This window comes from Colletotrichum aenigma (genome assembly GCF_013390185.1).
Source record: "Colletotrichum aenigma strain Cg56 chromosome Unknown KSG_Cg56_contig08, whole genome shotgun sequence".
Classification (NCBI taxonomy): Eukaryota; Fungi; Ascomycota; class Sordariomycetes; order Glomerellales; family Glomerellaceae; genus Colletotrichum; species Colletotrichum aenigma.
In genome coordinates this window covers 4,086,679-4,111,021 of record NW_023500914.1, presented here as the reverse complement: position 1 = coordinate 4,111,021, position 24,343 = coordinate 4,086,679, and the positions used below count along the sequence as shown (strand labels likewise).

Below are 24,343 nucleotides of genomic sequence, written 5' to 3'. Positions count from 1 at the left end.
CGTGGGTGTTTGTGAGGAATACCCAATGGTGATTGTTATGGAGGGGGAAGGTGGGTGGGGTGTGAGGGTGAGTGTTTACTTTTTTGAATACTGCAGTTGAGGTCGGTAGAGCTGGAGCAGGCGCACTTGATCACTCAGTTGAGGAAGGAGCGGCTGTGATTCAGCACTTGCTGGTCGTGCCTGCTGTGAGGTGAGGTGAAGCACAGCAGCCGCAGGCACCCCTTTGTGACCGCACCAGATGGGACCTAACTAGAGTTGCTTTGAAGGTAATTTCTAGCGAAGAACGGAAATTGTCTGATTCTTGTGGCTATGATGATTGTTGTTTCGTGAGTGCCATCTACCTTACCTCATAGCCTTGGTCCCATTGGGGAGGATATATGGGAACTGATCCCACTGCAGGCGAAAGGGGATGCCGTGAGATCATGGGCATTTTGCAGTGGATATAGCTGAACAGCACCTATTTATATTCGCTTGAATCCTCACCTCTGTCATGTTACGCCTGCTCGCCAATATCGTTCACTTTATGTGACATCGCGACGGCTAGGCTTGCCTCCCTGCACTCCATCTCTTACCTCTCTTACCCTTTTCTTCGCCAATTTTGGCGATGAGGCATTAGTCAATGGGAGTGAACAGAGTGCCGTCACCTGTCTCCCAATGAGTCAAGTCTGCGCTAGAGTCACTCGTTAACCTTGGACTCACCCCTTTCCATGGCCGTTCCCATTGATCCATGCTGAAGAGAACCTGTTGGCAAAGTCCATCGCTTACCAGGCCGCGAACTCTGCAAGGAATGAAGATGATGCTCGTGGCACTATGCCTGACGTCTGTCTAGCCCGGCAGGCTTCATGACTTTGAGTATCAGTATGCCACCCGCAAAACGCTTACAGCTGATCATCACAATCCAAGACTAGCTCACCCAAGACAGGCTCCATGGCAGAACCAATCACTAACTCCGAGGTACAGTATCTGTCTACAGAGCAGTATAATCTTTGCAGGGGATAGGATCATGAAAGATCCGGCGCAACAGCAGAGGCGTATGTTTAGGTCGAGCCTCAAAGACGACTTGGTTTCGACCAACCTGGGGCTTTTGGCAAAGTTAGTGTATCGCGTCACCTCGTACTTGGGATCTCAATGTTGCAGCGTCTTGGTACGGTTTCGTCCATGATGCCCGGGAGCACTCACCGTTGTTCTTCTCAGCGAACCAATTCGTCTGCAGGGCATTGGAGCCTTCTGTCTCGAGCTGATCTACAGGCGACCATTGGACTAAGCTGATGTCTCAATGTCAGCTTCATCTACGTCGACCGCAGGCATCATTCGCAAGTTGCACGGATCTTTCAAAGCACTTGCCATGGGATCGCACTGACCTAGGCCTGGATAATGCCTGCAAGCAGAACACTCTTGGCAGCAATGAAATATGCCATAAAGTAACTATCAGTATCTCTTTTGCGTTATATAATAAAGGGCCATCGGGAAAAGCCAGGCTTGCTCGGCATGAGTTCGACGCCAGCACCTACGTAAGGCTGGGTTCGTCGTTCCCTCCCTCATTTCCATCAACTAGAACCTAGAGACATTTGAATTTGAACGAAATCGATGAAAAAGAAGTTCAGCGGCGAGAGCGGTGCGGCGTGGAGCCAGTCTGCTATCTAGCTGGCTAACATCTGCATTGCTTGTCCGTCTGGTGGCGTTAACAACGTTGCGACAGCAACATAAGTCTAAATGAGTTTCGCATTCAGGCTTAAGGCAAAACGATGTGACAAACAGTACTACGTTAGGTTTTTGTGAACATTGTGGCGTTGAGTACTTTCGTAGGTGAAAAGACCATTTTGCAATGTTGTGAATTGAACAATGTCAAAAACGCACTTGAAAAATCACCCACAACCACACGATCACTTGATTAGTGTGAAAACTTCCAAATTGAATTCAAAAGCAGTTAGAACTATAATCCTATAATTATTTATGGCATATCTACAGGCTGTGGTCGATAAATCATGTCGACAGCCCCGGGCGAGGTTGATCTGCCTGGCTCCACACCGCGTCCAGAATCAACAACCACGACTCAGACACACATCGCGCACCACACATGAGCGATTGCAACAAGATTGTAGTACTCTTTATAATTCGTCGATTAATACGTTCAAAATACCCTAATCTTCTCATCACTCCCCCAAAACCCATTTCAAACCCTTCACCATTCCCTCCTCCGCCCTCCTCGCCCCCTCCAGCCCAGGCGCCTTCACCCAAAACGTATGCGGCCACCCCTCCACCACCTCGACCTCAACCTCGACCCCCGCCTCCCTCATCGACATCGCATAACAAACCCCATCCCCATACAGCGTATCGTTACTACAAACCTGCACCCAAACCCTTGGCATCCCCATCCCGCGCACCTCCTCCACCCCGACCTCCAACGGCAACCTCTCCAGCCCGTCCCGCGGCGCAGCCCTCTTAAACACCGGCAACAACGTCGTCTCGAACGCGGGTGTGGCCGTGGTATATGCACCCCTCAACCACTCCGGCACAAACCCCACCGACGTGCCCCCGTCCGCAGTGACAGGGCAACGCAGCACCACGCCTTGCAGACTCCCCCGCGGAACAACCTGCGAGACCGCAGCGGCAAGCTGTCCGCCGCTGCTGCTCCCAACCACAACGACCCTCGCCTCGGGGACCAGGGCCCTGACATACATGAACGCATCCACCGCGTCGCGTACGCAGGTCGCGGCAGGGACGCCGGGCATGAGCCGGTATCCGACAGAATACACTGTGGCGCGCACGCCGTCAACGATCCAGCGGCATGAGAGCTCCTCGCTGTCCGCCTCGCCGACGCAGAGCCCGCCGCCGTGGAAGTAGACCACCGCCACGTCTGAGGTTTCATTCCGCGGGTCCGAGAAGCGGAGGATGGGGATCGGGAAGGCGTTGAGTGTGGAGGGGGCCGTGAGGTGGGTTTTGGAGATGCGGGCGAGGTGGTGAAGGGGTCCCGAGGGCGCGAGCATATCTGCGGTGGTGCGGCGGCGTTCTTCAGCATAGACGGGCTGGCGGTCTAGAGGAGAGGCGTAGGTTTGCTTGGGCGCTCTGAGGTTGGCTGCTTCTTCGTGCTGGAGCCATTCCGGGTCGAGGGGAGGCGGCTGTTTGAGAATCAGATGAGAGAGGGAGTCCATGTTGGAGATGAGGTAGCAATTAGTTTCAATAATGCTGGATAAGGTCAATCACAGAGGAAGGTTGAGCAGGGACACGATGAGGGACCATGCACTTTATGAGCTGGATGAGGCCGGCGGAGTGGGGTCGGTGTCCGGGTTGTTGATGGCGCGGTGTCCCGCTTAGCCGGGAGTAGTGCCGGAAGCGGATGAGACGTCCAGCCTTATCTGGTGCATCACGGCGAGGTTTTGCACTTCATGAAACGGCCTGGCCATCTCCGGAGCCGTCTCCGAGATTGCCGCCGTGATTTGGGACCGAGTAATCCAACCCGGCGCGGTAGCGAAGCTCAACGTCAGTTACCGCCGAGCAAGCCTGAAAACTCCGAAGGCAAAATTCAGCCGTGACAACCGAGCCGTTCGCTGGAAAAATATGCACTGCATGGCAAGAAAGACATCAGGCAGCGCAGAATACAACATGGTACACAAGGTCGATATTAGTGTCCTTTGGGTTGATTCCGTCCCCTTGGACCGATCGCCTATCTACAATGCTAGAGTACACAAAGGGAATCGGTGGGCGAATGCGTCTATAGCACAGAGAGATCGCCGAACTTCTCCTGCAGAGGGTATTAGCTCCGTCACTCGCGAAAACACGGATTGACCGTACCTTGTATCCCGGCACGGACCAGCGGCCCTTGGAAACGAGCTGGGAGGTCTTCTCGTCGATCGAGGGCTCGGCGGCGGAGACTTCGTCCTGTAATCCTCATCAGCATCCACCTCTCGTCCCGCATCTCCCGCGGGTGCACATACGACAGTGAGGTCCTCGAAGGGACGGGCGGTCTCGATGTTGGCGAGGGTCTTCTCGAGGTCCTTGAGCTCGAGGTCGACCTTGTCCTTGGTGGCCTCGGCGTTCTTCACGGCCTCAACCTCGAAGGCCTCGATGGCCTTGACCTGACGGGCGACGTCGTAGCTGGCGGGCTTGAAGGCGGTGAAGCGCTTCTCGATCTCGTCGATGACGGCCTGGTTCTTGAGGACGGAGCGGTAGTGGGCGAAGTCGACGGTCGTGGGGAGCTCGGAGAGGGTCTGGACCTTGCGGCGGGCGTCCTCGTTGCGCTTCTTGAAGGCCTGTAGGGAGGCGACGGTCTGGCCGCGAAGGCCGAGGGAGGTCGTGACCTTGGCCCAGTCGAGCTTCAGAGCTGCGCTTCGCTGGAGGGAGAAATTAGCTCAGGGTTTCCCTTAGGCGGCTCGGAGTTGCGGGTGCGGTGCGCGGGGTTTCAATTGGAGGGCGAGGGCAGGAATTGCATCAATCGGCGACTGGGTATCGGTCGGGTTCGATGGGGGATACGTACTGCGGCCATTTTGGAGGATGTGTTGAGGGTTCGGGGGAGTGGAGAGGGAGTTGCGTCGTCGTGAGAATGCTTGATTGACTTTGCCGAACGGAGAGGCAGAGAAAGAGCCGGGATGAACTGGGTCACACTTTAGATCACGTGATGCGCGCACGGCTGCGAAAGCCGGTTCGGGCGGGAGCAAACGGGTCGTGGTGGGGCAAAGCTTCCGCTGCGAATTCGGTTTGCAGGATGCGATCGAGGGGTAAGGCAAGGAAGGCAGAGCTGGAGGTCGCAGTCATAAAATTCTCCATTATTCGCAACGACCTCAATTGAGCAAGGATATGCAGCACGGACAGCTTCACGTATCACATCACAAGAATTGACATCACTTAGGCAACGGACAGTTCGTCAATTATCATGACCTCTCATTGCGCATGAGACTTTTGGAGTCAACTCCTTGGGAATTGTACATGCCAACCCATATCCGTCCTTTTTGTGTGTTTGTCGCGTCGAGAATTCGAGATAGAGATGTTTTCACCCGCACTGGATGTCGCTAGATGCTCAATGCCATAATCGAGTTGACAATGTCGTTGTCATTCTCCTTCAGGGCCTTGATGGCCTTCTTCCGGCTGACGTTGGCCTGGGTCATGACGAGCTCGATGTCCTTGTCCTCAATGCCCTCGGCGTCAACCTCCTCGCCGTCATCCTCCTCCTCCTCCTCCTTCTTGGCATCAGCCTCGGCGGCCTTGCTGGGCTCAGCGTGGCTGTGGCCGGCGTGGTCGTGCTCACCACCGGCAGCGGCGAGCTGCTGGGCGGCAGCCTGCTGGGCGGTGGCGTTGAGGTCCTCGATCTTGGCCTCACCGAAGACGATGTAGGTGTTGCTGTTGGGGGACTTGTAGACCTCGGGGTTGTTGATGACGAAGAGGATCTGTGTCGGACGTGGGTCAGCCTTGTCTACCCCTCCAACGATTGCACCACCCCTCATTCCCTCTCTCGACAAGGTCTCAACTCACGTTCTTCGGGCGGCGCAGGGTGACGCGGGTGATGCCCTGCACTCTCGTCAGGTGCAGCTTCTCGAGGGCCTTGCGGGCCTTCTTCTCGTTGCGGGAGTGGATGACGGCGGTGGAGCCGGAGGGAAGGCCCTCAGCATCCTCGCCCTCAACCTCGGAGTCGGAGCTCTCGTCCTCGTGCTCCTCGACGGAGACCTTCTTGGTCTCGTCATCGGGAAGCTCTTCAACGCGGGGGTTGGCCATTTTGTCGACTGCAAACGATGGTGTTCTGGTCAGCTGCGGGGAGTTCTTGCAATTTTTCTGAGTTGGGTAGCGTGGGTGGTGGTGGTGGTGGTGGGAGCTAGGATCGCGCAAACGGGGAAGCTTGATTTGGCGAGCGAGCTGCTACGTTGTGTGGGAAAAAGGGAAATTGGGCCGTTTCTCTTCGCACAAAATTGTGCGCAACGTTCGCGGGTCGCTCCAACATGATTTTGACGCAAAATTCGAGACGCAGACGAGCTGCACTCACCAAAGTTTAAAACGAGGGATCCTCAACTCGACGTGGGGTGAATTGTTCGGTGGCTGTGTGGTTTGCAGGAAAGATCGTAGAGAAATTCTAGGGTTAGCCGAACACCCTCTGGATCGCAGTGACTAAAGCGGGGTTACGTAAGCAGACCACTCCCCTCATGGCGTCCAGATTCCCCAGATGCAGATGCGTGGAACTACGATGCAAGGCCGCAGCACATGAATGACATTCTGGTACCTCTGGGCATTCATTTTCACAAGGCTGAAAGTCGCAAGAAATGCAGACAAATGGATCTGGACGTGTGCACGCGTGTCTGGGGGTTGATGTCTTGGCCGCGGAAGAGGGACGTCAAAATAGTGTCAAGATGATGATTTACAGTCGTCTCCGAACGAATAAAACAACTTTTTACTCCGTGTCCCCGTCACATGCCAACCAGTCTATTTTGTATGATCTTGATTGTGCCATGAATTCATTTTTGTGTCTCTGAATTTCCGTATTTGACGCCGGTCATCACGATTGATGATGATGAATGTGACATACAGCCCTTCCAGTTACGGAGCAAAAGAGAAGTGCAGCAACCCAATGCTGCAATGGAGATGCAGACCAAACCGGATTTCCCATGCTGTCACGCTCTAAACCAGCCCCGTAATCTTCAAAGTCAACCCTCCCTTTTCGATAGAATTCCCCAATCGCAAGGTGTGTGTCGTGTGTGAATTATCCATCTTACGCGGCGGCCTTGACCTTGACGAGCTCCTTGCGCTGCTCGAAGCGGCGCTGCTTCTTGAGGCGCAGGACCTTGAAGCGGTCGAAGTCGGACAGGTTCTTTCTTCGCTCAATCTGGGTGCTGCGCTTGAACCAGTTGGTCTCCTTCCACTTCTGGTCGATCTCGGACTTCTCCCAGAACTTCTTGACGGTGCCGGTGCGGGCGCCGCGGGGCAGGTTCTCAACCTTGAGGGAAGACAGGAGGGCGTTGGAGAGGGAGATGGGTTGGCGGGGGACGGCGAGCTTGGGGTCTGAGGAGGGACCGTCGACCAGAGCCTGTGCGCACAGAGTCAATTTCCATTCATTCCTGTTTCCCGGCGTATTCCACCACCAAATCCCAAGACTGCAAACTCGAGGCCTGATCGTTCGTCGCCGGGGGGAGAGGGATTCAACGTACGCGCTTGTGGTCGATGATCTCGACGATGGTCGCGAGGCGGCCGGCGTAGGGGCCGTTGCCCTGGAGAAGGACGACGCGGCCGACCTCGACCAGTCGCCACTTGGAACCCTCGATGGTAGCGTCACCCATTTTGCTGGTCGGTCTAGATGTCGGGAAGATGCGGTGTCAGAAGAGGTTTCCTTTTCCTTTCGGGGAGTGCGATCGAGAAGTTGGGATGTTGTTGGAGGTTGTCTTTTGTCTGGGGGGAAAAGGAGGGGCGCGCGTCGACTTACCAGACGTCAAAGATGTGCTGCTATGGTTAGTGGTGTAGTCCTGATGAGGTTCCGCTCGCGGTCGCAATTTTTCTGTTTTGGCGTGTGCGAAGCAAATTTGAGCCCTAACCTATCTATGGTGGTTTTTTGCCGGGTGGCCCGAGCTCGGCGGTGGCTTGGTTTTGCCGAGCCGACAATCAGCCGGCTCAATGTGGTCTAGGCGGGCGGTCAGCAAAATCGGTGATTTCCTGCCGTGCTCCACCGACGACAGTGATTTTTATTGCTTCGACGCGCGCGCAGAGCAGCTTTTTCCTCTCTCCCATCCATCACTGCAACAGCTTCGAGCTGGGAAAGAGCACAGCTTGGAGAGTCTGCAAGACAGAAGCAACGCGGCAAGCGTGTCATCAAAGGTATGTTTATATTTCCCTCCTTGCAAAACCGCACTTCCCTGGAATGATGAGAAAAATTTGCGATTGATTTCACTCGGTGGCCCTCTTTCGCCGGAGCGGCTATACTGTTTGAATACATGATATTCAATTCTTACATATTCTGACCTCCCACCCATTACTAACTTTTGATTGTCTGGCTTTCTTGAGAAGCAAGTTGCTAATCCAGCATCAGGTGGCAGTAGTATATCTCAATGCTAGCAAAATACATCACATCTCTGGACATTTCATCGCGCCTCACTCATGTGAATCTGTTTGCCGTGTATCTCGAGTGAAAGTGTATTTTGTTTCGTTCAATTCACCTATCAAGTCGTAATGCTCATGTTCCTAATGCCCTGCCAACGCCTTGAGAATTCGGTTCTGATCTATGCCTTGCCCTTGCGCCTCAGCTCCTCTTCCTCCTCGGCCTGGATCTGAGCGTCGATCTTGGCACCTCTGGATGGCTCGTTGCCATGGTCCTTGGCCTGGTTGTGGTCAGTGGTGATCGACGACGTTAGGGACCAGTAAACATACGGGAAGCGTGGGGTCGATTTTGCCCAACCGAACCTCTCGGTTATCATCGTTGTCATCCTCCTTATCCTTCTTCTAAAGCATTGTTAGTGACCGCCGGATAATCTGCATGCACTTCACGTACCTCCTCTGCCGCAAGTCTGTTGGCGATGGATCTCTCGTCCTCTGCAATGGTGTTAGCAGCGTCTGAAATTCTGACCGGAGTAAGAACATACTGGAGTCGGTGGCCTGGTGAGAATTCTCCTTGCCCTCCTCAAAGCGCTCAGCGTTATCAAGCTCCTCGTTCTTGTGGTTTCTCTGGTCGCCAGCCTCGTAGACGCCACTGGTGCCAACCTTGGAGTCGCCGGCCATTTTGGTGGTTTGGTAAGCTGTGCGGTGGAGGTGCGGGTGTTTTTTCTTGATGGATAGTCTGCGAGTAACAGAGTGCGGAAGATGAACAGAGTGCAGATTGGGGTTGTGAGAAATGAATCTGTGGTTGTCGCAGGCTTGCTCTTTCTATATACGGACACTTTGGTGAGGCGTTCTTGCCTGACTAGACACCCCACCAGTTACTTCATCTGCATCTACGTCATGACGTCTTCAGCGCCGATTCTCAGCTCAGACAGGCGCAAAGCTCCCTCCTACTACGTCATGCAACTGTCATTTGCTCCGCTGAACGCCTTGACAAAATCCGTTCCTGCCCAAACCACATGGGAAAATCGGCGATGCAACCGGAAGGTACGAAAGAGTTGGGATTGTGGTCGCGGCCCCAGGACTTGAGCGCTACCGTTGCTTTGTTGAGCCTACCTGGGCGGTCTCTATCAGATTTGCCCGGTTCGTCGCGTGCCTCAAATGACTACCCCTGCAAATAAAATCTTCAGATCTTAGATACGAAGGCTTGTGAAGGGGCGGTTCCTCCCGAGTACTTGCATTTGATCCCAACCTCAAGGTTGCGATTCGAGATGCTCTTTGCTGCCCCTAAATCATCCTGCACAAGATGGTAATGGTCACATACTGCTTTAGTGAAAACTGTGCGTGAGATAGGTAAGTACTCGGTGCGCCTGACAGGCCTGCCGTCGCAATTCCAGCATTGATGACGAGATCCAGCATGAGGGGAATTTGAGGCTCTGATTTTGACATCGTCCCTCGCCAGGCCCTGGGCCCCGGTGCATGAGCCACCAGCGGGTGCAGCTCCCAGCGCCGTCGCCAGGGGTAAGCGCGACAGAAACCCCGCCGTGCGTCAATTCGGCGTTGGTGTCCAGACCTGAGCGGGCGACCGGGATGACGTAACTTCGTGGGAGCTCTGGGAGCTCCACTGCCGACTTCATCGCATCGAGCTGCACGCCGCACCGCGCAAACAGCAACAGCGGATTCCGAAAAAACAACACCACCATCCCCAAACTTTCCATCAGCCCCGCCAAAATGTTCCGCTTCGTGAGTAGAAACCACCCCCGATTGATTGGCTCCGTGGCAAGCAGCTAATACCCCGCGCAGCACAAGACCCTCGACATCGTCACCCTCTTCCATAAGGCGAGCTCCCCCGCCTCCGTGAGGGCCGCCAACATCCTCAAGCAGGTCTCCGCCAACGCCGCCGCTGGCGCGACCGAGGACCAGGCCAGCGACCACAGCGTCCAGACGAACCCCATGAAGTCCCGCGCCGAGTTCGAGCTCAACATCACCGAGGAGAACCCCACCGCCGACCAGGTCAAGACCATCCTGGAGTACGTCGGAAAGAGCAAGCTGTCGTCCATCATCCAGGGCGCCTCGACCGAACAGGAGGCCCTGAAGAAGTTCCAACAAAATGCCGAGACCTTCCAGAGACCTGTGGTATGTGATCCCCTTTGACCTGGGTGCCTGTCGTGGATGTCCAAGAGAGCGCCTTGCCTGTTGCTGAACATACGTAGCTGATTGAGACTTGCAGATTGTGGACTGGAACAACGGCAAGGCTGTCGCTGGCGACAATGAATCTGAGATTCTCAAGATGCTCAATGCCTTGAACAGCAGCAAGAGCTGAGAGACAAGTGCTCTTTAGCACCTAGGCAGCGCCTTTGTCCCCCCCTGTATAATGAAATACCACAACCCATTGCGACTCTAGCAGTAGTTGAATGATGAACAGCTCTTCGGCAAATGCTTTTGTCACAGTTTACCTGTCTTAATCTTTTTCAGTCGACGTCGATCTCAATGTCCGAACGCCTTCATCCAAGTGTAGTTCCGACGGAGGGTGGGCGCTTGGGATTGGATCTGATCTGCCACTCTTGATGTTGAACCTGTTGTATCGAAATTGCTGGCTTGGAAATGGGATGGACAGAATCAGGTTCAAATGAGTTGGTACACTTCAGCAAAGGCGTCAGCGAGAAGGGATGCTGACCTACATGCTGTCTTTGACTTGCTGCAGCTTCCTTGCCAACTCGCAAGCATTGGTTGGTTCACTTGTGAGGCAGGTGGTGAGGAAGGAGAGTCGCATCATCACCACCTGCTTGATGCTGTCCTTACCGTTGTTGCTGCTGTCCCTGTTATTGCCACTGTTGTACCTGTCGCCCTTGTCGTCCTCGCTGCCCTTCATGTTGTCCTGCGTCTCCTCGATGATCCGAGTCTTTAGGCAGAAATTTCTTCACGCTTGCTTGTATTGCCACTCCAGGCTGGAAGGCTCTTTCCACCAGCTCCTTCCTGTACTTGCTCCTGCCGCCTCCCCACCACCCTGCCTCCTGCTGGTGCCTCCTGCTGCTCACCTTCTGCCTCGCGACGCGCTCGCTAGCTCCCACAGTACCACAATACCACGCAATTTCTTCCTCCTCGTCACAACAACACTCTCTCCATCCCACACACACACTCCTCTTTCCCCCTCCTCCATCTCACGACTTTGGCGCCATCGCAAACTTCCCTCGTGATCGCCATCATCCCATCTGCCCCCATTGATAGCGTCTCTTCTTTCCATTCCATCCGCAAATCCACATCCTTTGCAGGGTTCACCTTGAATAGGCCTCTGTCAACCGCACCTTCACTTTGACACCGCGTCTCTGCATCATGGCTCATCCGCCTTTCCACAGAAACGGTGGCCATCACCCGAACCGACGACACCAGTCGGCGGGCGGTTACGATCGCTATGGGCGTGGTTCACTCAATCGTCAACGCGACCTCCAAAACCCTGTCGGCGGAAGTCAGGTCCCTTTACCCTATCACCCTGGTCCCCTGCCCCAGCCCCAGGGGCGACTCTTTTACCCGGTTGGCGACTTTTGGGGCTTCGAGTATCCTTATGGCATCCGATCCTCTTATCCCATGGTCACTAGCCACGATGGCTCCCCTCCGAAGCTGTACACGGAGAATCACCTTCCCGAGTCTTTCTACACTGCCAACAAGCCCGGCAGGGCGATCTTCAGCACCAACGATAGCAATATCCAACCTCGCTACATAGCTCCTTTCGACTTCTACTCCGATCGCAAGCTGCCACTGTGGAGCGCTGAGGAGATTCAGAAGAATGCCAATTCAATTCGCAAGAAGTTCTGGGAGCACATGAAGGACATGGCTCAGCCAATATACTGGGAAGACATGTGCGACTACTTTGATTGCTTCGACATTTACCATCATGGCGCCCTCAACATCTTCAATCTCCTTTATCATCTGTGGCATGAGAACCAAGACTTGAAGAAGGAGGCTTACCGCGTGATCGCCCTGGAAATCGGTATTTGGTGCGATCGCTGGCTCGACAGAGGTAACAACAAGCAGAGGCTCCTGGACTTCCAAAACTGGGGCAACATCAACAGCCTCTTCAGTGCAGACGACCAAGTCGGAAATCTTGACGCCTCGCAGATCGAGATCATGAAGAACGCCTTGCACCATCGACATGATCAGCTTCGCCACAACCTTGTACCTTCTCCCACAAGTTACCCTTGCAATCAGTTGGGTGTCCATGGAGCCAGGATTCAAGACTGGTTATGTAAGTATTTCAACTCATTTCTCTCCCTATTCTTTTCATCAGAACCCTCCACCCTGGCCCAATTTCACCTTGTTTGTTGTTTCACGATGAACTAACATGATTGTAGACGACCAGCCCATCGCCGACAGCCACAACGGCCTTCACACCCCTTTGACTATGTCAAACCCTAGACCCGTCGGCCAGAACAGCCTCGACAGTATCCCGGAGCACCCGCAACCTCCCCGAGGATACCAAACGCCCGTGGTCGCCATTGGAACAAGCTCGAACCATGGGGTCTCTCAGCCCCCCTCTCAGCCCCAATCTCGGCCTCAACCTACTCCGGCATCTACGCAGGAGGAAGAGCCCAAGGGCTGGGAAAGAATTCCAGGTAGGGATGAGGAAATTCATGGCCCAGTCCACCGTCGATCTCCCACCAAACGGGACTCTCGCAAGGACAGCACTAGGATTGCGTCTCCTGACCAACTCTCCGAAAGCAAGTCGATGGAGCCTTCACCGGAAGCAGAGACACAGTCCAAGCCGCCATCTGAGGAAGTGCTCCCGGACGAAGCTTCAGGCGACGTTGAAACTACTCAGAGCACGAGGTCGCGTGGCAAAACTATCACGGTCAACCTGCCGACCACGCCGAAGAAAAAGGACCCTCAGGGTTCTGAGCCATCCACTCCCCAGGCAAAGGCTACGTCTTCCTCTGCGGTGCAGTCAGCGAAGAAAACTTCTTCTCCCGCAAGCAACTCTTCCGAAGCCAAGACAACACCGCCTTCAAGCACGCCGAAGCAACTTGAGAAAACTTCTTCTCCCGCAAGCAACTCTTCCGAAGCCAAGACAGCACCGCCTTCAAGCACGCCGAAGCAACTTGAGAAAACTTCTTCTCCCGCAAGCAACTCTTCCGAAGCCAAGACAGCACCGCCTTCAAGCACGCCGAAGCAACTTGAGAAAACTTCTTCTCCCGCAAGCAACTCTTCCGAAGCCAAGACAGCACCGCCTTCAAGCACGCCGAAGCAACTTGAGAAAACATCTCCCTCCCCAACCACAACGAAGAGCTCGTCGAAAACTTCTACTCCGTATAGCCAAGTTTACAACGACAACAACGCCAACAACGTCGAGTTAGTTGAGTACCCCGAGCGCTCTCACCCTACTGCGACGAAGACGCAGGAGGACATGCAGAAGGAGATCGCTGGTCGTAAGTTGGATTCCATCTTCGACACAATGGCTTCAAGTAACCAGAAAGACTCCTCAACAGCTGAGCAGCCTCTGACTGCTGTCGAGGACACTGACCCAAAGCCCAAGCCTAAGAGCAAGAGCAAGAAGAAGAAGAACAAGAAGAAGAAAGCTGCTGTTGTGCCTACCACGCCGCCTCCCACCACCTTCACGATCAATGAGGATGAGGATGTCATCACTCTTACGCAGAACTACAGAAAGGAGGACACACCTAGTACTCTAACAGAGTACCTTGCCCGGGGCCTGCGATCTATCGAAAACTACGAGCCTGCTGAGGTCACCCCCGTTCCCACTGTCGAAGATCATCGTCCGAAGCAAGATGCTCCGCCTACTGACCCGCCTGCCACCACCTCGCCTCCCACCACCTTCACGATCGATGAAGATGAGGATGTCATCACTCTCACGCAGAACTACAAAAAAGAGGACGCACCTAAGACTCTGACGGAGTACCTTGCCCGGGGCCTGCGATCTATCGAAAACTACGAGCCTGCTGAGGTCACCCCCGTTCCCACTGTCGAAGATCATCGTCCGAAGCAAGATGCTCCGCCTACTGACCCGCCTGCCACCACCTCGCCTCCCACCACCTTCACGATCGATGAAGATGAGGATGTCATCACTCTCACGCAGAACTACAAAAAAGAGGACGCACCTAAGACTCTGACGGAGTACCTTGGTCGGGGCCTGCGATCTATCGACGACTGCGAGCCTGCCGTGCAAGATGGACACGTCCCCACTGTCGAAGATCATCATCCAAAGCAAGATACTCCGCCTACTGACCGGCTTGCTACCCCGCCTGCCACCACCCTCATGATTAATGAAGACGAGGATATCATCACGCTCACGCAGAACTACAAAAAGGAGGACGCACCTAAGACTCTGACGGAGTACCTTGCCCGGGGCCTGCGATCCATTGAAAACTATGAGCCTGCTGAGGTCAAACGCGTTTCCACTATCGACCATCATCCGAAGCAAGATACAACCCAGACCTCGATGGAACACCTTGCGGAGGATTTGGCTTCGATCAAAATCACGCAGCCTGCTCAAAATGACGAGCCAGATGCTTCAGACACACAGACAGAGCCAACCGGGGACTCTGCCAAGCCCGTCCGCAAAGGCTTCCGCGCTGGCGCTGGCGGCTCCCTTCGCTTGTCGAAGACTCGGAGCAAAAACGTCAAGAACTTGAGCTTTGTTGGCCAGATGGGAGCCGCCCATGGCTCGAACCAGCCTCTCGACCCGGCGCCACTGACTAACGCAAGCTGTAGCACCGCCAATGATGGCAACTCAAGCAATGCGTCTCAAGGCAATGTCTTGACACCTGCGACGCCTCTATCCGCAAGGGAGACCATGCTCAAAGAAAAGACTGCCATGGGGACATCGCTCAAGGAATCCCCATTCAAGGAGACTCTGTCCAAGGAGACCTCTCCCAAGGAGACCTCTCCCAAGGAGAACTCGTCCAAGGGGACTTCGCCCAAGGAGACTTCGGCTTAGGAGGCCGCGTCCGAGGAGCGCACAACCAAGGAACATGGAGCACGCGTCGATTCTACCCCGAAATCTGGTCTCAATCCTCGTGCCAATGAATTTGTGTCTCCTCGTGGCACTGCGGTGCGCAATCCGTCAGCAGCCCCGCTTAAGAAAGCACCGATCCCTCTGGTCCCTCCTTTCAAGGTGTCTGGTCGGCATAAGCGCAGCCCGAACCCCTCGTCAGGTGCCACATCACGCACGGTTACACCTGGTGGCACACCCCCAAAGGCCTCAGGGGACGCTGCCAACGCTCCCAAGAACGTTCCAAACCATGTTGGGGATGTTGCTAAGAGCAGGGCGGACGAGCAGAAGAATGATGTCGCTCCTGTCACCAGCAGTTCAACTGCTAATAAGAACAGCGGAGACCATGGTGGTGAGCAGAAGAAGCGGACCTTCGGTAATAAGGTGACCCGGGCTAAGAGCCATCCGCAGCAGACTGACAACAAGCCAGGGCCCGGCAAGAACTTCTCTTCGTCTAAAAAGCCAAAGGTTCAAGGCGAGAACTCTTCTCAGGCCCCATCTGGGCCTACCTCGGCGCTGCCCCCAACCGCGACCTGGGCCAGTAAGCATCGGTCTGGAATCTCGGGCTCTAAGGAGGATCGCGAACAGAAGTGAAGGAACAGAATGCTTTGGAGGAAAATATGCAACGTTGTCGCCTTCATTTGCCGAAAAGATTCGGTGTATGTCTAGAGTAGCACGGTAGATTTGCTGTCATTTGGACGGGCAATCAAGATTAATGTCATGAAATGCAGTGGTAGTGATATGCCGTTTCGGTGACTAGTCTTCCAAGTAATGAGCAGTGCGCCAAGAGTGATGAAGCGTACCGGATCTCTCTTCTGCAACTTAAAAGCTGCAGAGGGAAGTGCTTGCCTTGCGGTCAAATTCCCCATCAATTACCTTATGAATACTAGCCAAACAACCATCCATTCTAATGACCCTCTGCAGGGTACTCACAACCACGGCGAAGTGTTCCCGGATTGTCCGCCGCGGGGAGGACACGCGACGAAGGACATTGCGACCTCACGAGTCTGAGGAACACCCGCCAACGAATCCGCCGAAATTGCCGGCGCATTCAAAGTGCAGTCTGGATCTGGAGCACACCAATCGCATCGTAAAAGGTCCCTTTCGACGTCGAGATAGATCGTATTCTCCCAACACGGTGATGGTACATAAACTTCTTTTTTTCCTCATTGACCTTCTTTCCCCTTACCAAGCGAGTTCCCCCGCCTTGGTTCCCTTATGCGCTGCCCTTGACCAGGCCGGAAACCGTCTCCTCGATCTGCTTATCCGACAAACCTGCGCCCTGTTAGCTCCCGGCTCTCCGAACTGGATATCCAGAAAGTCGCTACTCACCCTCCAAGGATTGGCTCTTCTCAACACCGAACTCTGTATCGCGCAGCAACATCCGTCAGCAATTCCGTCTTCCTTCGGCGATCTGGTGGAGGGGGCAGTCCTAACCGTATCTCGCGTAAATCTTGGGTAGCGTTCCGGCGGCCTCGCGGATGAGGATCGGGGTCTGGGGGTTGTGCTTCTTCATCGTGGGGTACGTCCTCGTCAGGAAGGAGCTGTCGCGCGGTGCCTCGTTAGCAATTGATGCCGCAATGGCAGGCCATGTCGGGCCGGGCGTGCCCGCCTCAACGGGCGACGGGGAGGAGGAAAACTTACCGGGTCGCGGCGCTGTGCTCGCCGGTCTGGCAGAAGAGGAAGCGCACCTCCTTGAGGGCCTTGCCGAAGGCGTACTTGGTCGACATCGTGGTAGGCGTTTGGCGCTGACGGTGGTGAGGTTCGTCGGTGGAGGGTGCGGCCGTCGGGTGGTAAGGACAATTGGGGTCGATTTGATTGGGGAGCTCGAGGATTGAAGTTGACGAGATGCCGCCGTTAAAGTGGATACCATGCACAAATATTCCGGGTCCCGACTTTTGTGCCGCTAGCTGTCTTATGCAGATGCATAATCCAACCCCCGCCGATGTAGGAATGAGCGCTCGCCAATTTGCTCGTCGCACTTGAAGTCTGGGTGGTCAGTGCTCCCTTTCCCCAATGTCAACTTTTTTTCTCTGGACGTTGTCCCCGCTTAAGTCCGGTTGACGGGCTTCCCTTTGCGCCCGGGCGCGCGTGGGCTCTGTGCAACAGGTACGGATAGGTACCGTCCCCTACCAGCTGGCCCTGCGCGAACGCACCGCTATTAGCTGCCAAAAAAAAGCTGCAGTGTCTGTCTGTCCCGCTCTGCGCCTTGGCCGGACCTCCTCCCAATCAATCGCCATCCCTCAACGAACTTTCCGGGTTTATCTCAACCTTGACTCAACCTCGCATCCCAATTCCCTCCGCCGCCGAGCCCGAAATCTCCCCTCCCTTCCGAACAAACCCAGCTCCCGTCCTCGACAGGGAACGCAAAGAACCGCCGGCAGCAGCTTCGTCTCGATCGAATTTCACCCGGAATCAAGATGGCCCCGGCAAGCAACTTCTTCAAGGCGGCGCGCCCTGTCCTCCGCCAGCAGCCCTTCGCCGGCGCCCCGATCCGCAACGCCTTCCGCACCTCCCAGTTCCGCGCCCAGTTCCGCGAGAGCTCCAAGAGGTGGCAGAGCTCGACCGCCTCCGCCGAGGGCGCCCAGCAGAGCTGGGTCAAGCGCATGTGGGACAGCCCCGTCGGCCTGAAGACGGTGCACTTCTGGTGAGTTCTCCCTCCGCCGGTACAAATTGTGGTTGGGAAGAGATGCTGATATGAGTTGCTGCAGGGCTCCTGTTATGAAGGTACGATACTCCCCCGCCGCGCTGCGTCGTGGACCCCGCGAATGCCGTGTTACATCCCTTGCGATGCCGCCCGCCCGCGATGTCGGAGCTTGAGCTTGCGCGCATGATGGATGGATGCTACGGACACAAGATGATGGTGCTGGATGCTGACTGCGATTGGTACAGTGGGCTCTCGTCCTCGCCGGCATCGCCGACCTTGCCCGTCCCGCCGAGAAGCTTTCCCTCACCCAGAACGCCGCCCTGACGGCCACCGGTATCATCTGGACCCGCTGGTGCTTGATCATCAAGCCCAAGAACTACCTGTACGTGCCCGATTCTGTCCCGAGCTTGTCCGAAGCTGGTACTAATTGAGTTGTGTAGCCTCGCCGCTGTCAACTTCTTCCTCGGTGTCGTCGGTGTCGTGCAGGTCTCCCGCATCCTGCTCTGGCAGTCTTCCCAGAAGAGCGTCGGCGACGTCGCTCAGGAGGTCAAGGAGGAGGCCAAGGAGGCTGTCAAGGCATAGATGGGCTACATGGCTCGGTGAAGTGGGGTTGGAGGGGAAGTAGGAGGAGGGATACGGCGACCTGTGCAGCTTGGCCTGGCTGAGGTCTGGCTAGCCGTGGTAGAGTTCCGGTAATACCACAATGAGCGTGGGGGCGAATCATGAGGGGCTCATCTGCTGCGGCAGCTGCCCCTGTGTGTTTTGAGTACATCGACAAGGTCTTCGGATCTGGGTTGTAGACTAAAACTTTCTTCTATTTCATTCATCGGGATCTTACACGGCCCAGGATTTGCATCTTTGTTGCCCGAGGAAAAGATATGACTGTCTCTCAAATGAGGGATTCGCTTTACGTTGATCCATGGCAGACCATTGCGGAGGATAATGCACGGCGACTTGCTCCCATTGGTATTAGCTGTGAGCAAGCCATGGAGCCTGAATGTCAATCATCGCAGTACCTGGCAACTACCATCGGTCTAGCAAAAGGGAGGATTGTTCACAGAAGGCCCTGGACCATCCGAGGCGTAGCGAGGGAGTTAACAACGGAGTTCTCAACAGAGACAACACCAAGCTCACTCACTTTAATCGAGTCCACCTGTAAGAGAGCAAGCATGTCATGCACGAACCGTAGCAGGCTTTACATGTCAGGCAGTCGCGTTGCGGTGTTTTTGGGGACAAACGAAATAATTAAAAAAAACTAAAGGAGTGTTCCGACAAAATCCTGTCTGCGTGCAGGCCAGATCAACCTGAACGTTCCTCCGAGACCCTACCCAAATACACATGTGTTGACATCTCCAAACACCAGTCTCGTGTGTCACTTCATCCAACATGCCACTTCACTCAATAATCCTCAATATCATCCTCCGGAATATCATCCTCCTGCGTATCGCCCGAGCCTTCACCTCTCCGAGAACGTCCGCTGCGACCGGTGGTTCCCGAGTACTCAGAACCCACACTGCGTTGTGAGCCGGTCGACAATAGCCGGAGACGGCTAGCGATGCGAGGCATCTGGGTCTGCTCGCCCTGGGTCTGCTCGCCCAAGGTCTTGCGGAGCGAGTACCTGGGTCCTTCCTGGCGCGGTCCGAACACGTCGTCCTGCAGAAACCACCGATGCATCAAGCTCATTCCCTTTCGCTTGTGTGCGCCGTGCGCCCAGTGCCATGGAAACCAACCAGCAAAGTCGCTCAGGGAAGAGATGTCGTAAACCTCGATAGGATGAAGGGGATGCGGCAGTGTCGGGATGAGGCCATGGCGCTTGTGATTCTCCAGGCTGGATGCTGCCCATATGGTCAAGTTCCACAGGTAGGTGCGGGTGAAGTTGACCTGGACGGCCTGGGGCTTGTCAAGGATCTTGCCGTTGCGGCGGAGGGTGATGACATAGTTCCGTGCCTCGGGACCCTCGTGCTCGACGTGAAATTTCTTGTGCAGGACGCAGCTGTGGATGATCTGTTTCATTATGTCGAGGCGAGTCTCCCTGTCGAGTGCAATCTCCCGGTCCCAATCGACATGAGGGCGTATCTTGCGCAGCGGAAAGAGGCCATCGCATTCGTGGCGAACGCACACGGACTCGATCGAAGGACCCTGAACGTACTCCCGAAGGATAGCGCCGACGTACCTAGTAGAGGTACTCTTGGTGTCCTTGAGATGGTGCTGAACGACCCAGGTTCCATGGTACTGTGGGACGATTTGAGACGATCCGGTGAGGTTTTCCGAGTAGAAATGCTTGTAAATGCCAGCGGTTCGACTGAGCCCAGAGTCGGCCTGCTGGGTTGGAGATAAGACTGGAGCAAACGGGAGCACCAGAGTGTCGTAGAGCAGCTCGTCGAATACTTCGGCCACGACGAGATCGTCCTTGCGAAGGAGTTCGCCGATGAACAATTTGGCGGTGGGGATCTTCGTGACTTGGCAAACTAGGAGCAGAGCTCCTTGAGGAGCATCCTTGGCGGGGTCTCGAGTGAGCTCCAAGACTTTGAGACGGAGCTTCTCTCCTTTCATCTGCTGTTCAGGAAGGGTGTAGTTGCTCGGATGGTTGATCCTCGATTTGGCGAGTTTGTCTTCTTCCTCGTCGCCCAGCCATCCGTACTTTGGTCCTCCATAAGGCGGAGTCGGATCACTGTGGGGAAGCAGCTTCAGCGTCGTCCCGACGGCATACGGTGCGAGAGGGTCGCTGGATACTGAGTCCTCAAGAGACATGTTGATTGGAAAGTTGCTAGCAATTGATGATTGAGTTCCGTGGCAAAGCCGGAGATCACCTTGAGAAGCTCGCGGATGTGATACGCGTAAGATGCGGCAGATGAGAACAGCGATGGCTGAGACCGAGGTAGAAGACTAATAATCAAGTGGAAGAAATCCAATAATGTGGAAGATGATTCTTCTACGTTCTGGATTCTTGGTCTCTGAAAGGTCCGTCAAGGTAGGTAGGTTGCGACCTGGGAGAGAGGAGCACTTACCAAAAGGTCAGCGATTGAAGGATTCCAGAACATCAAGGTGGAAGGCCTCCTCAGTTCGTCGACTGAAGTTCTGGTCAGCAAAAGCCTTGTAGAATTGTTTGATGGCAGATCCACGCCTGCTATGATATTTTACGACGGATACTTCTCATCCTCCACTCTGACTACTCCTCCCACGTCTTGATGATCCAGCGACTCTGACTCACTGGCCGTGAGGAGTGCGATCCAAGATCAATTACCGTCTTCCCCTGTCATCAGTCTAATTCGTCTCCTTCCTCAAGTACCGGAGGTAGAGCGTGATTAACGGGCTCATCTATCATGGCCTTCCTATTGTGAGTACACCGACAAGGTCTTCGGACTTTTAGACTGAACCTTTCTTTCGACTTCATCTTTGGAACTTTAACAGTTGATCATTCAAGACTGCACGGCAAGTTTGGTTTTCGTATCGTAGTAGAGCCTTTGGTTGAAGACCTCAGCCATGATTACGAGGCCCTTTTGCAGTCTGCAGGCGTGCGGCGTCCTGGGTAACATTGCCAGGAGGCGGCGAAAACTTGCAAACTACCTTAGATGGAGATGCCCCTGAGGAGCATGTGCCTCGGTAATGCATATGGTCTGTAGAACGTCGACCTATGATGCCTCATTGATATTCATTGTTCTCGGGCAGGTAGCTGCTCGAAGTGTCACATCAAGATTACTGCTAAGGCCTCCACCGTATCAAGGGGAAGCCCAAGATGAATAAAGAAAAGCTTTAAAGATGTACAACGGGAACTCTTCCACGATAATTGCGAAGGAATAGAACCACAGACACTCAACTTAGGTGTTGCTTCTCAATATTGGTCGAGATATGCAATATCCATGGCGGTTGGTTTGCTCTATTACTTAAAGCTCATTCGGAAGGGAGACATTGCATGATTTGTCTACGACCCTTCCACGAGACGTCCGATGTAGCCAATAAGGTTTGAAGTATCAAGAGAAAGAACTTCAACCGACTACAGAGCTCTCCTAGCTTTGAGAACGAGCCTCCATCTCCACCAGTGTGGAGAAATATCAACAGAGCCAGGCGACGTACGGGTCAGAACGATTGACTTGCTGGGCGAAATCAAACTTGACCTGAACAAGGCTCGCGGCGTCCAAAGTGGAGTTAACCGATCCGCTAATGTGACAAGCGGCAGGACACATGTTATGAAGAGGGGAGGTACATGTTGCGCGGGACCTCTTGGCTACACCCAACAGGCCCATGAGGCAGTGAGGTAAGTCTAGTGACGGAAGTGGCAGATGAGAACCAGCTTCTTACGCGATTCAAACATTTGGAAACCCTTTAGACAAAGCTGAGGAAAGCATGTTTCATCAAGAACTAGAGAGAATCATGCGCCGAGAATTGCAAGACGGAACAGGCTGCGTACCGCACGCTACTATCTGACTCTGTATGCACCACAATCGACCACAATCGACCACAATCATGCGGAATGCGTGAATGATCACGAAACTCACAGCATCAAAAAGGTTCAACCGGTCGCTGCGGAGAATGAGTACCAAAAAGATGGCCCTTCCCCGTGATAACACGTCTCAATCCACCTTGGCTTACATGCTGTGACGGAATGCGTCTTTCCTCATCACTAAATACGGCCTTCGACCTCCTCGAATTGCGTCCTTGCCTGCAGATTAAACGTGATGAACGGCACGATGCTTGCGCCCGACAATCAATACGAGTTCAGCAAAGGTGGCCAGCCGGGACGAGTCCACCACGGCGCCTAAGCCCTTCGCCACATACTGTTGGAGCCCCTGAGACTGGCCCAAGCCGGGACCGGGTTCATCTAAAGCGTTCTATTTCCAGTGAGTTTGACTAAACCGAAAGCATTTGCATGATTGGGGTTACAGATACATGTCGGTGCTGCTGCCGGCGCTGCTGCCGGCAGGGCCGGGTCCAAAATGCGACGTTGGGGAGCCCCGGCCCCCAAGGTTTTGGTAGGAAGGAGGGCCAGGGCAAACATACCCCGTTTATATCAAGAGTCTTGCTATCCGGGCGGATACTTCTAGCTAACCGGGCGGATAACTACCTGTATTAGGTCTTGTAGTTGATTTTATCTCGATTAACTTCTATTATTTTCGTCGCTATTCCTATCCCTCTCTCTATCCCTATTACTATTGTCGTCGTCGTCGCCGATAGTGTCGTTACATTCATATCTACACCCGCCCGGTTAGCCAGAAGTATCCGCCCGGATAGCAAAACTCTATATCAAAACGTGATGAGTTATCGCATGTCTCTGATTATTCAAGCAGTTTCCATGGTGGACAAGTCACTTCTCATCGCCTGTTTACGCTGTTCCTTGCCATGACGCGCTCCGGCTGCATGATGCAGGCGTTGATATGCAGGTAGCCATCGCGGCGTGACAGAATCGGACGCCAGATGAGGTGACACGATACATTTTTTCATGCCTGACATGTCGTACGTCGCCAAGTAATTATTTAGCCTGCGGCTTGCCTCGATGCGATTTATCCGAGTCCTCATACACACTGTGTGAAGCCACAAACGAGTTTGCCGCCATTTATCTCATTGGGGCAAGTCCGTGAAGATCTGGAATGAATTCTGTGCTTGATTATGGTCATTTCCTGCCGTAACACTCTTGGATGACCCCCATCTCGCCATCATCTGTCGCACCACCATCAGGCTTTCCTCTTGTCTTCACCATGTCCCGTCTTTTTCCATTTCAATTTGATTGATCACCCATTAGTACCAGCCTGCTCACCAGAATCCAACTCAACATGTCTGCCTCTGCTTCTCAATCTCATTTTGCCTCGAAGGAAGCTATCAGCGTCGTTGAAAGCTTTGAGAAGGCCGCCCAGTTCGACATGTCCTCCATCACCGCCGAGGCCCAGGTCGAAAATAGCTCGCCATCTTTGCTGCAACAGGTACTTGCGTACAGTCTCAGGAGTGGAAGCCAGTACGTCTGCGTGGGAAATCAGTCCGAATGGCAACTCATATCCTTTGACCGACCGGAGGTTCCAGCTGAGGCCTCTCACTACAACACTTCCGATCATATGCAGATAAGCCTCATCAAGAACATCGAAAAACTGCTTCCTGCCCTTATCGGATTCCTTGGAGATGCTCAGCCGATGGAGACAACTCAGGTCACTCCTGCCTCTTCCAAGCTCTGAAAACCCCTACAAACCGGCTTGGATGTGCTTGTCATTCTTTTCTCTTCGTGACTTGTTTGTTCTCATTCTCCGGTGACTAGATTCTGATGTCGACGGTTTCTTCTGAAGGTTTCATGAGCCATAGTATGGGGTCTCATCTGTCTCATAAGATAGTGTTGCGTTATGAATGACACATGTATTACTTTAGATGGGATACAAGAATTCGTTCTCATCACTCGTGTGATAAACTTTTCCATCGTGTGTGTTTTTCCTGACATGTTCTGAGGCCATTTTCCAAGTCCAAGCGGTAGAGCATGGCTCTTTGTTTGCGATACCCCGGATTTGGTGCTTGGTCAGATTGACTCAAAATGCCGTAGACGCTTCACTCGTAATGAGTACACAAATATCACTTATAGAATCGAAAGACTGCATGTCATTTTGGAAAAGTCGTCAAGCCGCGGGTTTTCTTAGTGTCATGAAACTCTACTCTAGTCCTTCTTGATCTTGTCCGGAACACATATATCCTCCAGTGCCCACCCCTAAACCTCTCGT

At 54.1% G+C, this 24,343-nt stretch overlaps 12 protein-coding genes across 12 annotated transcripts; 5 read left to right on the top strand and 7 right to left on the bottom strand.

Annotated features, from left to right (window-relative positions):
• Window positions 1-2,153: 2,153 nt before the first annotated feature.
• Window positions 2,154-3,152, bottom strand: Est1-0 (Versiconal hemiacetal acetate esterase; the record flags this gene model as incomplete). The annotated part of the gene is made up of 1 exon (XM_037327833.1): window positions 2,154-3,152. One exon carries the CDS (start codon window positions 3,150-3,152, stop codon window positions 2,154-2,156), a length of 999 nt encoding a protein of 332 aa, XP_037174198.1.
• A 560-nt stretch (window positions 3,153-3,712) lies between these two features.
• Window positions 3,713-4,483, bottom strand: CGCA056_v012588 (ATP synthase subunit d; the record flags this gene model as incomplete). The annotated part of the gene is made up of 4 exons (XM_037327832.1): window positions 3,713-3,742; window positions 3,793-3,879; window positions 3,936-4,331; window positions 4,475-4,483. The coding sequence occupies 4 exons, from the start codon at window positions 4,481-4,483 to the stop codon at window positions 3,713-3,715; spliced, it is 522 nt and encodes a 173-aa protein (XP_037174199.1).
• A 523-nt stretch (window positions 4,484-5,006) lies between these two features.
• Window positions 5,007-5,706, bottom strand: EGD2 (Nascent polypeptide-associated complex subunit alpha; the record flags this gene model as incomplete). Its single annotated transcript, XM_037327831.1, has 2 exons — window positions 5,007-5,381; window positions 5,467-5,706. 2 exons carry the CDS (start codon window positions 5,704-5,706, stop codon window positions 5,007-5,009), a joined length of 615 nt encoding a protein of 204 aa, XP_037174202.1.
• Window positions 5,707-6,691: 985 nt separating this feature from the next.
• On the bottom strand, window positions 6,692-7,256 carry RPL14A (60S ribosomal protein L14-A; the record flags this gene model as incomplete). The annotated part of the gene is made up of 2 exons (XM_037327830.1): window positions 6,692-7,006; window positions 7,128-7,256. 2 exons carry the CDS (start codon window positions 7,254-7,256, stop codon window positions 6,692-6,694), a joined length of 444 nt encoding a protein of 147 aa, XP_037174203.1.
• Window positions 7,257-8,189: 933 nt separating this feature from the next.
• CGCA056_v012585 (uncharacterized protein) lies at window positions 8,190-8,685 on the bottom strand (the record flags this gene model as incomplete). Its single annotated transcript, XM_037327829.1, has 4 exons — window positions 8,190-8,288; window positions 8,338-8,409; window positions 8,459-8,499; window positions 8,550-8,685. 4 exons carry the CDS (start codon window positions 8,683-8,685, stop codon window positions 8,190-8,192), a joined length of 348 nt encoding a protein of 115 aa, XP_037174200.1.
• Window positions 8,686-9,735: 1,050 nt separating this feature from the next.
• On the top strand, window positions 9,736-10,327 carry CGCA056_v012584 (putative redox protein fmp46; the record flags this gene model as incomplete). Its single annotated transcript, XM_037327828.1, has 3 exons — window positions 9,736-9,747; window positions 9,808-10,140; window positions 10,235-10,327. 3 exons carry the CDS (start codon window positions 9,736-9,738, stop codon window positions 10,325-10,327), a joined length of 438 nt encoding a protein of 145 aa, XP_037174201.1.
• A 1,010-nt stretch (window positions 10,328-11,337) lies between these two features.
• Window positions 11,338-14,950, top strand: CGCA056_v012583 (uncharacterized protein; the record flags this gene model as incomplete). Its single annotated transcript, XM_037327827.1, has 2 exons — window positions 11,338-12,247; window positions 12,354-14,950. 2 exons carry the CDS (start codon window positions 11,338-11,340, stop codon window positions 14,948-14,950), a joined length of 3,507 nt encoding a protein of 1,168 aa, XP_037174206.1.
• A 34-nt stretch (window positions 14,951-14,984) lies between these two features.
• On the top strand, window positions 14,985-15,598 carry CGCA056_v012582 (uncharacterized protein; the record flags this gene model as incomplete). Its single annotated transcript, XM_037327826.1, has 3 exons — window positions 14,985-15,039; window positions 15,084-15,380; window positions 15,435-15,598. The coding sequence occupies 3 exons, from the start codon at window positions 14,985-14,987 to the stop codon at window positions 15,596-15,598; spliced, it is 516 nt and encodes a 171-aa protein (XP_037174207.1).
• Window positions 15,599-16,220: 622 nt separating this feature from the next.
• On the bottom strand, window positions 16,221-16,734 carry CGCA056_v012581 (NADH-ubiquinone oxidoreductase 10.5 kDa subunit; the record flags this gene model as incomplete). The annotated part of the gene is made up of 4 exons (XM_037327825.1): window positions 16,221-16,279; window positions 16,337-16,369; window positions 16,442-16,548; window positions 16,649-16,734. 4 exons carry the CDS (start codon window positions 16,732-16,734, stop codon window positions 16,221-16,223), a joined length of 285 nt encoding a protein of 94 aa, XP_037174204.1.
• A 690-nt stretch (window positions 16,735-17,424) lies between these two features.
• On the top strand, window positions 17,425-18,233 carry mpc2 (putative mitochondrial pyruvate carrier 2; the record flags this gene model as incomplete). Its single annotated transcript, XM_037327824.1, has 4 exons — window positions 17,425-17,651; window positions 17,716-17,731; window positions 17,897-18,033; window positions 18,092-18,233. 4 exons carry the CDS (start codon window positions 17,425-17,427, stop codon window positions 18,231-18,233), a joined length of 522 nt encoding a protein of 173 aa, XP_037174205.1.
• An 816-nt stretch (window positions 18,234-19,049) lies between these two features.
• Window positions 19,050-20,402, bottom strand: CGCA056_v012579 (uncharacterized protein; the record flags this gene model as incomplete). Its single annotated transcript, XM_037327823.1, has 1 exon — window positions 19,050-20,402. One exon carries the CDS (start codon window positions 20,400-20,402, stop codon window positions 19,050-19,052), a length of 1,353 nt encoding a protein of 450 aa, XP_037174782.1.
• A 3,017-nt stretch (window positions 20,403-23,419) lies between these two features.
• CGCA056_v012578 (uncharacterized protein) lies at window positions 23,420-23,812 on the top strand (the record flags this gene model as incomplete). The annotated part of the gene is made up of 1 exon (XM_037327822.1): window positions 23,420-23,812. One exon carries the CDS (start codon window positions 23,420-23,422, stop codon window positions 23,810-23,812), a length of 393 nt encoding a protein of 130 aa, XP_037173834.1.
• Window positions 23,813-24,343: the final 531 nt, after the last annotated feature.